This window comes from Macadamia integrifolia, chromosome 8, assembly GCF_013358625.1.
Source record: "Macadamia integrifolia cultivar HAES 741 chromosome 8, SCU_Mint_v3, whole genome shotgun sequence".
NCBI lineage: Eukaryota > Viridiplantae > Streptophyta > Magnoliopsida > Proteales > Proteaceae > Macadamia > Macadamia integrifolia.
The window spans coordinates 31596711-31609963 of NC_056564.1; the positions used below are offsets into that span (position 1 = coordinate 31596711).

The 13253-nt window shown below is 38.1% G+C and overlaps 1 protein-coding gene across 2 annotated transcripts; it reads left to right on the top strand.

Annotated features, from left to right (window-relative positions):
• Window positions 1-314: 314 nt before the first annotated feature.
• LOC122087107 (chaperone protein dnaJ A6-like) lies at window positions 315-7939 on the top strand. 2 transcript variants are annotated; one of them, XM_042656105.1, is made up of 8 exons: window positions 315-453; window positions 1343-1502; window positions 3895-4060; window positions 4181-4322; window positions 6600-6733; window positions 6810-6952; window positions 7054-7252; window positions 7345-7939. In XM_042656105.1, the coding sequence occupies exons 2-8, from the start codon at window positions 1353-1355 to the stop codon at window positions 7665-7667; spliced, it is 1257 nt and encodes a 418-aa protein (XP_042512039.1). In that variant the 5' UTR covers window positions 315-453; window positions 1343-1352; the 3' UTR covers window positions 7668-7939. The 2 variants fall into 2 exon arrangements, with proteins under 2 accessions (XP_042512039.1, XP_042512038.1); XM_042656104.1 differs by having other exon boundaries at window positions 316-453; window positions 1295-1502.
• The last annotated feature ends 5314 nt before the right edge of the window (window positions 7940-13253 follow it).

Here is a 13253-nt window from a genome sequence, read left to right on the forward strand (position 1 = left end):
GTGACTACAAGATTTTCACTTTGGAATTCGTTTCCAGTCAACTTTTAATGAAGGAGTTATCTGAAATATGAAAAGAAGCAAGGAGCCTAGTTGTAATTTCCTAATAACAAGTAATGACGTGGCTAGTGCTCCGGTCTGACGGAACCATCAAAGACCACTAAACACACTCAACCACACACAGTAACTGGCACTTCCTAACTCCATCTATTACCGTCGGTTATCAAATACGGACGGTCACGATTCACTGAAAAGTCTGCCCGAACTGCCCTACTAGTATCCTTTTCGTTTTTTAATTTAAAAAAATTAAAATAGATATTATTTCCCTCAGCTATCAGAATAAGTAGACCGTCAACAAAGGCGGTAAACCCCTCTGCGAAGCATTAGGGGAGACGAGACCCTCCTTCGATCTCTCTCTCTGCTGCTTTGCTTCCCGCTCTCTTCAACAAAGAACCTGTAAGATCTCTATCTCTTTCTCTCTATTTTCTTTTCAAGGATCTGATTTATGTTCTTTCGATCCGATGAAACCAAAAATCACAGAAATTGATTTTCGATTAGGTTTTCTGTTACGTTGTTCGGTGGATTTTTTGGTTTCTTTTATGTCTGATTCTTGTTATGAGCCAATATGTGTGAATTTTGTTACTCATATTGATTTCGATTTTGAGTTTGCTTATTGTTACTTGTTAAATTTTTTATTTCTTGTGGGTTTTGGTAAAGGTGCGTTTTATTGATGATGATGGTGCTCTAGGGTTGCTCTCGCGTATACACAAGCATCCTTTTGTTCTCCTTATGTGCTTAGTTTCCTTAATTGGAAGTTTGTTTGAAGGATTGGATATTTCGATCTATTTGTATCTGATATGGGCACTAACCATACTGTGTCTTTCTCTTGCCCATGATTGTGGTTCGTCTTCTCCCGATTTTAAGTTGATGAACAGAGTTATTTTGCTAATTCCTAGATCTTAGTAGCTCTGATGTTCTCTTTCCATCGAGGCAGAAGATTACGGCATTCATTTCCACAAAGGAGTAATTTTTTGGCTATCTATTTCCATGATTAATTTGTGCCTATTGTTTGCTGGCAGTACTTGATGTTTGTTAAGTGCCTTTGTGTTTGGGTATATCCATAACGTGAGAATGTGTTAGTTTGATTTTCCTATGCAAAGATTCTCTCTTTTTCTTTTTCTTCCTTTCATCATCAAATAATGATAATTTCGACTATGTTGTGCGTGTGTGCGTGCAGATACTTTATTATTTTTATTCACTCTTCCCTTTTATTCTTCTTTTGTATGTTGGAGCTCAGAATCAGCAGTGACGTTGTTTTTAATTTCTGGGTTGTGGTGTGTTGAAGTGCTGCAATCATGTTTGGCCGTGCTCCTAAGAAGAGTGATAACACCAAATACTATGAGATTCTAGGTGTTGCAAAAAGTGCAAGTCAAGATGAGCTCAAAAAGGCATATAGGAAAGCTGCCATAAAGAATCATCCCGACAAAGGTGGTGACCCTGAGAAAGTGAGTCTTTCTCCCTAGCCTCTTATCTAACTTCAGCAGGATTCTTCTTGAGTTTGAATTTCAGTATGGGCTTCTCTGCAGCTAATGTGAGTTATGCATTTATGAAGACATTAATAATGAGTTATGTATTCATGAAGACATTAATAATCTTCAATCTTCTGTGGGATCTATTAAAGGGACATAATATGTCAGGAGTTCTGCTCTCATAGAGTTTGAGGATTGTGTGTATTAGTGGTTGTCTAACCTTTTGCATCTTTTGCACAAAGTGGCCACTCTTAAATTCGAACTTGCACCTTTATGTTAGCATTCAAGCTTCTACCATTGCACCGACCAATGGCTTCTGGTGGGATCTGTTAACCATTTGATTTAGTTCTTAAGTATGGTTGCCAGAACAGGTAACAAATGTTGAATACCCCATGAGAAGGGACGATGGTATTTTTAAATGTTAGGGGTTTGAGTACAGAGATGTGAACAGCTCATATTTATTACCAAAAATTAATAAAGGAGGAAAAGAAATGCCTTTCCATTTAATGTGGAGCTTTCCTACATCTCTGGTTATAGACTGCAGTCTTTTCTGGATCTTCCCTCTGCGGTGCACATGCAATTCTATGGTTTTGCATTCAAGTACAGTTTGGGAGACATGCTTGAGCTGGCATTCCTAAAGGTTCATGAATATTGTCTTAGCTAAGGTCTCTGGCCATCAGCCACATTCTGGTACTGTAGTGTCTAGAACTGATGAGTGATGCATGATCCTTTGACGTAGCAGTAACTCCTCTAAACATGGTTATAAATTTCAGATTCGTAAATAATTCTTAATTGGAAGTAATCCAAGCCTGGAAAATGTACTCTCGTCCTCTGTGTGGTGTAATAGGCTAAAAGAAAACTGTTGATGTTGTGGTGCTATAGGTCGGAACTTATTATCTGATCTATGGAAATCAGAACAAATGTGCTTCAAGTTAACACATATTAATAGGAAGTAGGTGACTTAATTTTCGGTCCATTATTTGTTCAAATGCTTTTTAGTGTTGATGCTTGCCACCTGTTTAATGTGTTTAATACACCATGCAGTATTGCAATGTGTCTTGGATACTTTTTTATTTCATTTTACCTGCTTAGGAGTTTTCTCAGATTACCCTCTTATTTTGTAGTATTGTCTTAGAAAGAGTAATGTAAGACTAGAATCACAAGTGGTCCTAATCCCACGCAGGATCTCAAAATCTGGCTGAATAGAGAGAAATTCGAGAACTCACAAACCGTGGCTCAGATGAGCTTAAAACTGGAGTAGATGAAGGTCTTGTATGGGTTAACAAACCATCAAAAGATGAGACAATTCTGATGGCTGAATTGAGAGTTATGTTGTTGACATGAATTAAGAAACTTATGGAAGTTCTGCAGAACAGCAGCTATAGGCCTTCAAATTGGCCTTTCGGTGGTGCTTCTAGGATTCAACAAACTTGCTTTGATCACTCAAACACTCTCTCACAGCAAACAAATAAAAAGAAAATGAGAAAAGAAAGAGAATTCGATGGTGGGATTGAGAAGGGGGAAGAAGAATTAGTGAATGGACTTCTCACCCCTCAGGTTTTTGGGTATCTCACCCCTCAAGGTAATAGCTATCTCAGCCATGAGTAAACACTCAATTTTCACAAACTTTAATCTGTTATTTTCATCATGATCAATGGGCTTTAAATAGCCCTACAAAACTTGGACACAAAGAAATAACAAAAAAGGAAACTAATGGACTGAAATAAGACTCTCTAATTTGTATCTAACTTGCTAACCGAGCTTAACAACAAAATTAAAAACTAACAACTGAACATAAAATGGAACTAACTTAAGTTACAAAATAGAAACTTTTTTGACTAACAAAATAGGAAACTAACTTGATTAACTTGCGCACTAAGAAAATAGAAGCTAACTAAAGTAAACTAGATAAGAATAGAAGATATTGACTCAAAACTACTGTTCATGTGAACAGTGTCACATGAATAGTAACGTGTTTTACTGTTCACGTGAACAGGGTTTTGTGACTCTTGTTTTTCTCTTCTTCAAGCTTTGGTCTACATCAAAGAGAAGTTGGCATGTATTATATATATTTTATGTGTTTACATAAACCTGTACTTCTTTTAAACTGATTCTTTCCATTTCTTTATTTTCATAAACTGATGTTTGTTTGTTTGACTGCAATATTCTCATAGTTGTGTTTGCACATTACCAAAGTGTGTTTTCTTGTTTGGTTCCCAAAGTTGTAAGTTTGATACTAATACATATTGTCCAAGGCCAAATACGAAATTTTATTGCAACTTCTTATGCAGAAGTTGGGATTTTAGTTGGAGGAATTTTGTAAATAGGTTCTTTATATTTATTGATTGTGCATTGGTTTTGGAATCAGTTCAAGGAGTTGGCTCAGGCTTACGAAGTTCTTAGTGATCCTGAGAAAAGAGAAATCTATGACCAATATGGTGAAGATGCACTCAAGGAAGGAATGGGAGGAGGTGGTGCCTCTCACAATCCTTTTGATATATTCGAATCATTCTTTGGTGGAGGAGCTTTTGGTGGTAAGGCATTTCTGCATTTCGTTTTATCTATCAACTATGTGCTAGTTGTGTATTTTTTCTACCTGCGAAGGATATTTTATGGATTTCCTTCTTCCTTTTTTCGCTATTTAAAATTTGTAGGTGGTGGTAGCTCAAGAGGCAGAAGACAGAAACAAGGTGAAGATGTAGTCCATACCTTGAAGGTTTCTCTAGAGGACTTGTACAATGGAACATCTAAGAAGCTTTCTCTGTCGAGAAATGTACTCTGCCCAAAATGTAAAGGGTATTACTTCTATCCATTTGCTATTATTAGCATTTTCTGGCAGGTGTGATGGTGGATGTGAATGTCTGATCAAGTATGGTTCTGCATGAAAATTAGTTCATTGTTTGAGGATGCATTAGCAGCATTATGTATACAGAGTGGAGTAGATTTATATAAATGGTTCTGAAGTTATGATGGAGCACAAGTGGGAGGCTTATCATTTGTTCCTGTTTTATGTGTAGTGAACTAGTGATTCATGTGTTTTCCTCTTAAACGTCATTGGTTTCTATTCATTGACTTCTTTGCGAATAGATTAATAGAAGATTACTGATGTTGAGTTATTTTATGTTGACCACGGAAATTTACACTAGATCTGGCTTATAAAAGAAAAGCCATCTCAAAAGGTGGTAATAAGTTGGTAGGATAGAGGGCTAGCTAGAAAGATTGTTCCATATTGGAATGTAGAGGGAATTCTAAAAGGATGTTGTCTGTAAAATGAGAGCAGGGTGAATGAAATGAACAGGAGCTTCTGTAGTGTTTTGTAATGAATACGTACTTTAAAACTGAAGGGCATATGTTAGTGGAGGCAATACTGTATGGAGTTTGATATGGGTGGGAAAAAAAAACACTCGTATGGATTAGAACTCTACATGATGCCCCAAGCTTTTTTTAGGTAGTCGAAATTTTGTTGTTGAGTGGTGGTTGTGGATGGATCATCTGATCAGTTGCTGATTATTGTTCTAGTAATCTCTAACTGTGATTGTGGATGATCATTCAGTCATTTTTCTAATTTACGTTTATGTGAATCTAATGCAGTGCTAATCCCGAACCAGTGAAATCCAGTGGGAGATCAACTTGCGATAGGATTGCAGGAAAAATGACAACCAAATATGAAAGGAGAACTAATAACCGAATAACAATAGGAAATGATTTTTGGCCAATAATCGAGTCAAAGGGTCTTTATTAGTGTAGAAGATTTCTGCTAGTGTGATCAAAATCTAATGGTCAAATTCATGCTTGTGAATAATCCTGTTTGGGACGGACAGCTCAACAACTGCAATAAGCAACGGACAGAATTGGGGCTGTAAACAGAAATAAACCAAAGCTCTAATAACTGATTGAATAGTAACAGAATATAGAGACAGATTTACCCAAACAGAATCAGAAGTCTGAAAATTGTTTGGATCCTAGTTGCAGTAGGATTTCAGATTTTAATTGGAAAGTTCAGATTTTAACGTCGTCACAAAATTTTGAATTATTAACAGAACAGAGAATTGAAATCAGAACTTAGAGATTAAATTTTAAAACAAGAGAGATGCAGAAATCTAAGCTATAGTTGGAGACTAAAATTTGTTGGGAAAGACAGGTTTTTTTTGGATTTTTGAAACTGAAACTTGGATAGAATAAAAATAAAGAAAAGATAAAAAAAGATATGATCAGGAATCACCCCTTGATTTTCAGCCTTGAATCACCACCAGGGAGCCTACTGAATGACTACAGCATGGAGCATTGCGAATCACCGCAGAACCAAAGGGAATAAGCCAAATTCATTACTCAAATTTGTGTACAAGGATGTAGTTCCTGACAAACTTGTATGGAAGACTCACGGATTCAAACTCAAAAAAGTGAAGGCTTAAACCAATCCTGAACTAATAAGGTAAAGGAAACTGAAATAATAAACTGAACTGACTCCAAGAAGGATTCTAACTAAACTAATGAAATAAGTCTCGTATTCCTACCTTTTACCCATATTTAGGCCTATTAGAAGGGCCTATTACAAAGAAAATCCATTGGAGCAAAGGTCCAACATGTATAGAACCCAACCCAAGACTTATTTCCACTAAATAAGCCCACTTTTGCTGATTTATCATTTACCTGCATCAGAATCTTTAGCAAGACTTGAAAAATTAGTCAGTTTGGACTTTGGATGGATCATTGAGTCATTTTCTAATTTAAGTTTGTGAATCTTTAGCAAGACTTAAAAAGTTAAGCAGTTTGAATTGGGTGCATATAGCATGATTGACATATTTACTCTTTTAATGTGCGTCATGTTCTTTTCTACTTGACCATCCTAACTTCCAATTTAACATTATCTAGATATTCTTAACTTAGTGTACTTGCCAAGTTGATGTCGTTTACGTTTTCTTGGCTTCGTGTTCTAATTTTTCTGATGTTTTCATGCACCTGATTTTTATCTACAGAAATTGCTGCTGATTTTGAATTGCCATCCTGGCATACTTGAATGCGTATTATCTATATACTGGACTGTTTTCTAATATGCATCTGAAATGGTTTCAGTAAAGGGTCAAAGAGTGGGTCATCTGGAAGATGTTTTGGATGCCAAGGTACAGGAATGAAGATCTCAACCAGACAGATTGGACCAGGCATGATCCAACAGATGCAGCATGTTTGTCCAGAATGCAGAGGCTCAGGTATTTATATAGAGCGCCAGTTCTGCTGCAGCCTACATTGTGAATGGATCCTCATTTTAAACATATCTTGGTGCAGGTGAGGTTATCAGTGAGAAAGACAGATGCCCAAACTGCAAAGGGAACAAGGTTACTCAGGAGAAGAAGGTGCTGGAGGTTCATGTTGAGAAAGGAATGCAACATGGCCAGAAAATTGTATTCCAGGGTGAAGCGGATGAAGCTGTAAGTGTTATGGAAACTTCCTCCTAGGCAATTACCTTGGAGTCATGGTAAACTGTACATTGATTCTGATGTTACTAATGTTCTGTGCCTATTGTTTGCAGCCCGACACTATTACAGGGGACATTGTTTTTGTGTTGCAACTTAAGGAGCACCCAAGGTTCAAGCGAAAGTACGATGATCTCTATGTCGAACACACACTTGGTTTGACGGAGGCTCTCTGTGGCTTCCAATTTGCTTTGACCCACCTTGATGGCAGACAATTACTGATCAAATCGAATCCTGGCGAGGTTATCAAGCCGGGTATTATATTGATTTCCATTTCTTTGTAGAACACACAAGCCATCTTGAAATAAAGAACCAACCTTTACCTGTTGTGAAACTTTTCTATTCAGGTCAATACAAGGCGATTAATGATGAGGGGATGCCACACCATGGGAGGCCTTTTATGAAGGGCCGACTGTACATTCATTTCAATGTGGAATTCCCAGATTCTGGGATTCTATCCCCGGACCAGTGCCGTTCCTTAGAGACAATTCTACCACCAAAACCTAGTAGCCAATTGTCAGAGATGGAGCTGGATGAGTGTGAGGAGACCACCTTGCATGATGTCAACATTGATGAGGAGATGAGGCGGAAACAGCAGCAGCAACAGCAGGAAGCATATGATGAGGATGATGAGCCATCGATGCCCCGAGTGCAGTGTGCGCAGCAATAGAAGTCCTGGCTCTCTCCCCCTACCCCCAGCTTTTCAACCATCCTGCACATGACCTCACATTAGAAGAGTCCTGCTTCTTACCTGGGAGGTATTTTCATATTGTTATTTCTACTTAAGGGGAAGGTCAGAGTGGTTATGTACCGGCTGGCTGTCTCAATTTACCTCTCTTAATGTCATTTTCCTTTTAATTGTGTTATTACTATTAGTGCCTTTTAGAAACATGGTATTGAATTGACTAGCAATATTTATGTTTATTTTTGAGTTGATTTTAATGTCGCTCTAAAGTTCTCTCATCTTATTTTGGTGGCTTTCCTAGTTGAATTGAGCTGCTGATGTTTCAAATTTTTTTTGTTAGGTGGGTTTGGGTGGGCTTGGCATTGGTTATTTGTTTTGGGTGGTAAACCAAATTTATTAGGTTAAGCTGAATCCAATATTACTGGCTTACAGCATCTTGAATCCTGTGAGGAGAAAATTGCTCGTTTCGCACTGATTTGAATTGGTATTGGCACCTAAATCCATGGTTTGGGGGGTGGGGGGTGGGGTGTGGGATGAATTGGTTCTTTAAAACCCAGTGGGTAGATGTTCAAACAAAAATGAAGTGCTAATTCTGTCTTTATCAGGTGGCAATAAAGTCTTTGCAATTTGTAGTTTTCCAAATGACTCATTACTAACTTTCGGAGTCACCATGTGATTCCTCTTGTGTTCTTCACAATAGGCAAAAAAAAAAACACACCTTTGGAATAGGCAAAATTGCAAATGAAAGCAACATTGAGAGTCCAAATTATAAAGAATACTCAGATTAAGTTTGGTGAATAGAGAGGGTTGGGTGTTGTAGTTAGAAGGTTCAAAGGTTCCCTATAAATAACCCTTGAGAGTTGTAAAGGGATGACATAACATTAACATCATCGATCAGACATTTCCTAGTCATTGTCTCGTAGGGAATATTTTCCCCAAAAAATTTAAGTCGTTAGCCTTTTTACAAAAGGTTGGGTTAAACAAAAACTGTTCCGTTAGCTCCAGTGGTCATAAATGAGAGAGACACAACAACAATAATGTGCGAGGCAAAGTATGCCAATGTAGATGTCTGAGCATGAGTGCGTATGCCACTTGGATAGGGGACTCAAAAATCTTCTCGGCCTCTATGTTTGTGTAAAGAGATAGTCTGTATTGGTCTGTGGACGTCTGTTCAGGGAATTTGAGTTCTACCGCTAGCGGATCATGAATCACACTAACTCAAGCTCAGACGTTGACGTTTGCACCAGCCTTGGCAAACATCTGCGATACAAACTTCTTGTGTTCGGAGTCTTCGGACTAATAAGTTAAAGAGTCACAAAATAAAAAGACCTAAGTTTGGCGGTTTGTTTCATTTGTTCTTTGATGACTTAATTAGGGTTTTTGAGGCATGATAGATGTACGTACACACACAAGGTCATATGAAATATAGAAATACGAGCGAAAACCCTATGCTCGGAACTTGATTCCAACTCAATTGCTTCCAAGACTTCATATCTTCAATTGTTATTAACGCTGGATCTTGATGAAGCTTTCCACTGTAAATTTCAAGCATCCATGACTTTCTTCACGAGAAGTAGTTGCTGAACAGATGATGAATCTCTTGGAGGCTCCCTTACAACTTGGGATTGATTAGATTTTGCAAGAGGCTCATACATATATTTTGCCCAACTAATTTTACGTGAAAACCATATGGCATGAAGCCTTTTTGTTGTTTCTACCACACACAAAAAAAACCTTTTTGTTGGGCCAATGGGCTTGCAGGTTCTCTAATTGTGGGCATGGGTTTGGGCCTCCGGGATGAGTTAGCCTGGTTTCCCTCTTGCTCAATTAATAAGTGGGGTGTTAGAATCACAATAACTCAAACTCTCTTTCCTCATTAACTATGTGGGTCAATATATTTTGATAATGAATTCATCCCTCTCATTTAATATTGTAAGGAAATACTCTCTGGTCATAAGACTCCTACGCTCGGACATAGAGGTCGGTAAAATGAACTGTGTGAAACTCAAAAAATCCATCTCTGTTAATTGCCCATGCACGCCCCCTTATTGGCGGCAATGTGACCAGGAAGCTTTCATTTCACCATGTAAAACCCCAAGGGATTAGCGCAATTGGCTTGGAGGGGACACGGTACTTCACCTCAGGAAGCAAGGTCCCGTCATCAAACCTTCGCCATTACACCCAACTTCTTGGGGCCACCGCACGAGAGTTTCTGTCTCGGACTGACCCGGTCCTGTGTAAACGGTATCATAGTGACCTCAAGAACTAGTCGGATTAAAGATCCAGACACCCTGGGTATAAAAAAAAAAATATAATAATAATAATTATCATGTGCAAAGCATGGGGCCACAATAATCTTTTTTCCAAAAATGCTACCTCACATGGAATGTGATTTCATAGTCGTACTCTTGTCACATAAATTTTATGGAAGAAAGAATGCTACCGCTAATGTGTATCTACGTCTAGACATTGCAGGTGTGAAAAGACCGTGTTGCTCTGCGTTGAAGATGCTCGCGTGCGTCCTCCATTGACCATGCCCATTGCTTTTACCTGCACCTGCATGTAGCGTTCTTTTGCCCTAAATTCTATTTATTTTCTGCAGTACTACACATTCTTTCACGCTGTTCTTCCTTCACAGATTCTTTGACACATTCTTTCCTCTCCGACTATGTGGAACACCTTTATATGAGTCTCTCGTGCATCCATTGTCTTAAAGTGGGAGATAATATTACATACAGCCGGGGTATAGATTCCTCCCGTTTCTCAGGATCTCATGTTCCACTGTGACTTGTTGAGATTGGAACAAGAGGTTGCAAAACCCTGTTGCATGTAGGAATAGATGACAACGAGAACACGAGGTTCGGCCTTAAAGTTACAGACACACTCATGAGTGGATACGAGACATGCACTATAATTTATCAGTAGAGAACTATTTTTCCACTTGAAAACACATTTAAATTATTAGAGCTAGAACTCAGTACTCTACATTCCAGATGGACAAACAAAAAAACGTGGCCCAAAAATTAAAGCAGCTCCAATCAAAAGCTTCTTGTACAGCTTCTTCTGCTTATGATCTGGTATCTGTTTTCAGCTTTCATTAAAGTGAGTGTTCTCTGTATTACTAATCTCCTTTTCTGATGAAACCCAGTAACACCAGAGACCTTTCTCTAGAGAGAGAGAGAGATGGTCCTCCTTTGATTCAATTTCAAATAGGGCGACCGACCCATGCTTCCCTTTTTCCTAGCTAAGTGATGTGGATGGACGTAGACATGCACATGCATTCATTTTTATGAAAGTGAAGAACAAATTATGAGTACTTGAAATTTGAATACACCCAAGAAAAAAAAAAAAATTGGACCATTATCATTTTAGGGGGGGGGTGGGGGTGAGGAACCTTCCTATTCCCAGACAAATCCATCTTTGCCTAATTGATTGCTAAGGAAATTTCCAAAGCCCAATCCAACAATCTTACATATCCTCTGTTTGGGTCAGTCAACAGTACTTTAATATTATTGGACTTTGAACACTCCCCACTTCATTCATGACTCTCTAGAAAACTTTGGCAGTGTCTCCATAACCCATGAGTTTCTTATTGGATCAATTTGAGCAATGAAAGGCTACAGTCTCAAAGGAAAGAACCCTCAAATAGATCTCCAGATCTCTCTCACTCTGTCACTCTGTCACTCTCTCTCTTTATCTTGGGAGATTTCTGATAGATATTGATGGATTGAGAAGTTGGTGATGATGTATAGAATTTAATAGAAGCCAATGAATATGGTTATATTTTTTTAATCATTGTCCTTTTAAGACATTTATTCTATAGCCAACACAATCTATCAATATTCCAAGAATTAAACTAGTAATTAAGGAGGCCTAGCTGGTGTTTCTTATGAAAGGAACTCTTCACAACTACTTGAGACAGACGTATAGGTTTTAAAAGGATTTCTTGCATCGGTTGTTAAAGTACTTGGGTTCTTCAGCTTTCTTTGTTTTCGTGTAAAATAGCTAATCGAAAAAGAAATTTTCAGGTAAATTTTTTTGGGCAGAGGTCAGATATGTTGCCAGCTTTTTGCAGTTAGCGGTTTAAGCAACAGGAAGGATCGGATGGGAGGGGAAAAAGGAACTTTCCAAAGGAAAGTTGAGAGATAGATACAAATTTGAATATACCAACGGCATATCCAGTCTTTTCCCAAAATTCAAATTTTCAATGTTTGCTTCTAAAATGTTTCAAAAATTAAACTACTAATTTAGGGAGGTCTAGCTGGTGTTTCTTATGAAAGGAACTCTTCACAACTACTTGAAACATAGAGGTATAAGTTATAAAACACTTTTTTGTTTATTTTTAACGAAGCTATCTGGGCTAACTTATTCATATAATTCCCAATTCGTCCTAACCATCTGGGCTCTCATCATTGGAGTCTTGGACTCTTTAGACATTGATCCTGACCTCCCTCTCTCTCTCTCTCTAACATCATTGGAGTATTGGACCCTTAATTTGGACATGGATGAACCCCTCCCCTTTCTACCCAAAATTCTTTTGTACACTTTGAACAGCTGCCACATTTCATGCACGTGCGTAATAGAATGGTGTGGTATAGGCTGGCTCTGGCCCTCATCTGGACTCTAGAGAGGATCTTGGAATTGGGCTGCATGGCGCCCCACTCGTTCCACATTCTCCATCAAGTATTCAAGTTGCCATCACCAACTCCATTTTAACCTTTTCTCTTGCAGCCTCATGTATGCCTCATGATTTGGACACCACCATCTTCCATGCCAAGGCAATCGACACGATTCATATCAAACTGATTGATCTATGAAAAGTGTCAGAAAGAAAAAGAATGTGTGTGATAACGAAATGAATGCTGCATAACTTGATAAATACATATTTTTCCCTTGAATTCAATAAAATTTTGAGTTCTTCAAGTAGTTTGACTCAGGAACTAGTTACCTCAAGAAGTGTGGTTCTGAGTTTAACTCCTCTTACCTTATTGGGGTCACTCACACGAGGGTGCTTAGTGCTCTTCACTGCTTTCAGTGAAAGTTGAATGGTTCTCATTCAATCTCGATATGATCCGATTCATACGGTTGTGGAGTCAATATGGACCCACGGGACTAGTCAAGCCGAAGGGTTGAATACCCGTCGTTAGCAAAAAAAAAAAAAAAAAAGGTTTCACTTTAGAGTTCTATATTTTCCTTGGAACAACTAAAATATAGATCAACCAACTTGTTGTGAATCATATTAGTCCCACATCAATTTTAAGTGGAACAATCCCTTTTCTCATATAACTGTGAACACCTTCTATTATCTTGCGTGGTCGAAAGTGAATAGTCTAATGTGAAAATTTATTGATACTTAGATACCTTTTTCTGAATGACTAACTTTTGAGGATGAATTCTACCCAACTCCTGATACCATGCTTCCTTTTTTCCAAGTTAAGTGATGTGGACATGGACATGAACAAATAATGAGTACTTGAAATTTGAAAACACCTAGGAACAAAATAATGTAGAGAGAGAGAGAGAGAGAGAGAGAGAGAGAGAGAGAGAGAGAGAGAGAGAGAGAGAGAGAGT

Excerpts from the sequence above, each read along its gene's own strand:
- LOC122087107 (XM_042656105.1), top strand. The coding sequence starts at position 1,353 with ATGTTTGGCCGTGCTCCTAAGAAGAGTGATAACACCAAATACTATGAG. Across the intron at positions 4,061-4,180 it reads TGGTGGAGGAGCTTTTGGTG|GTGGTGGTAGCTCAAGAGGC; the intron begins GTAAGGCATTTC and ends TAAAATTTGTAG. Across the intron at positions 6,734-6,809 it reads TCCAGAATGCAGAGGCTCAG|GTGAGGTTATCAGTGAGAAA; the intron begins GTATTTATATAG and ends ATCTTGGTGCAG.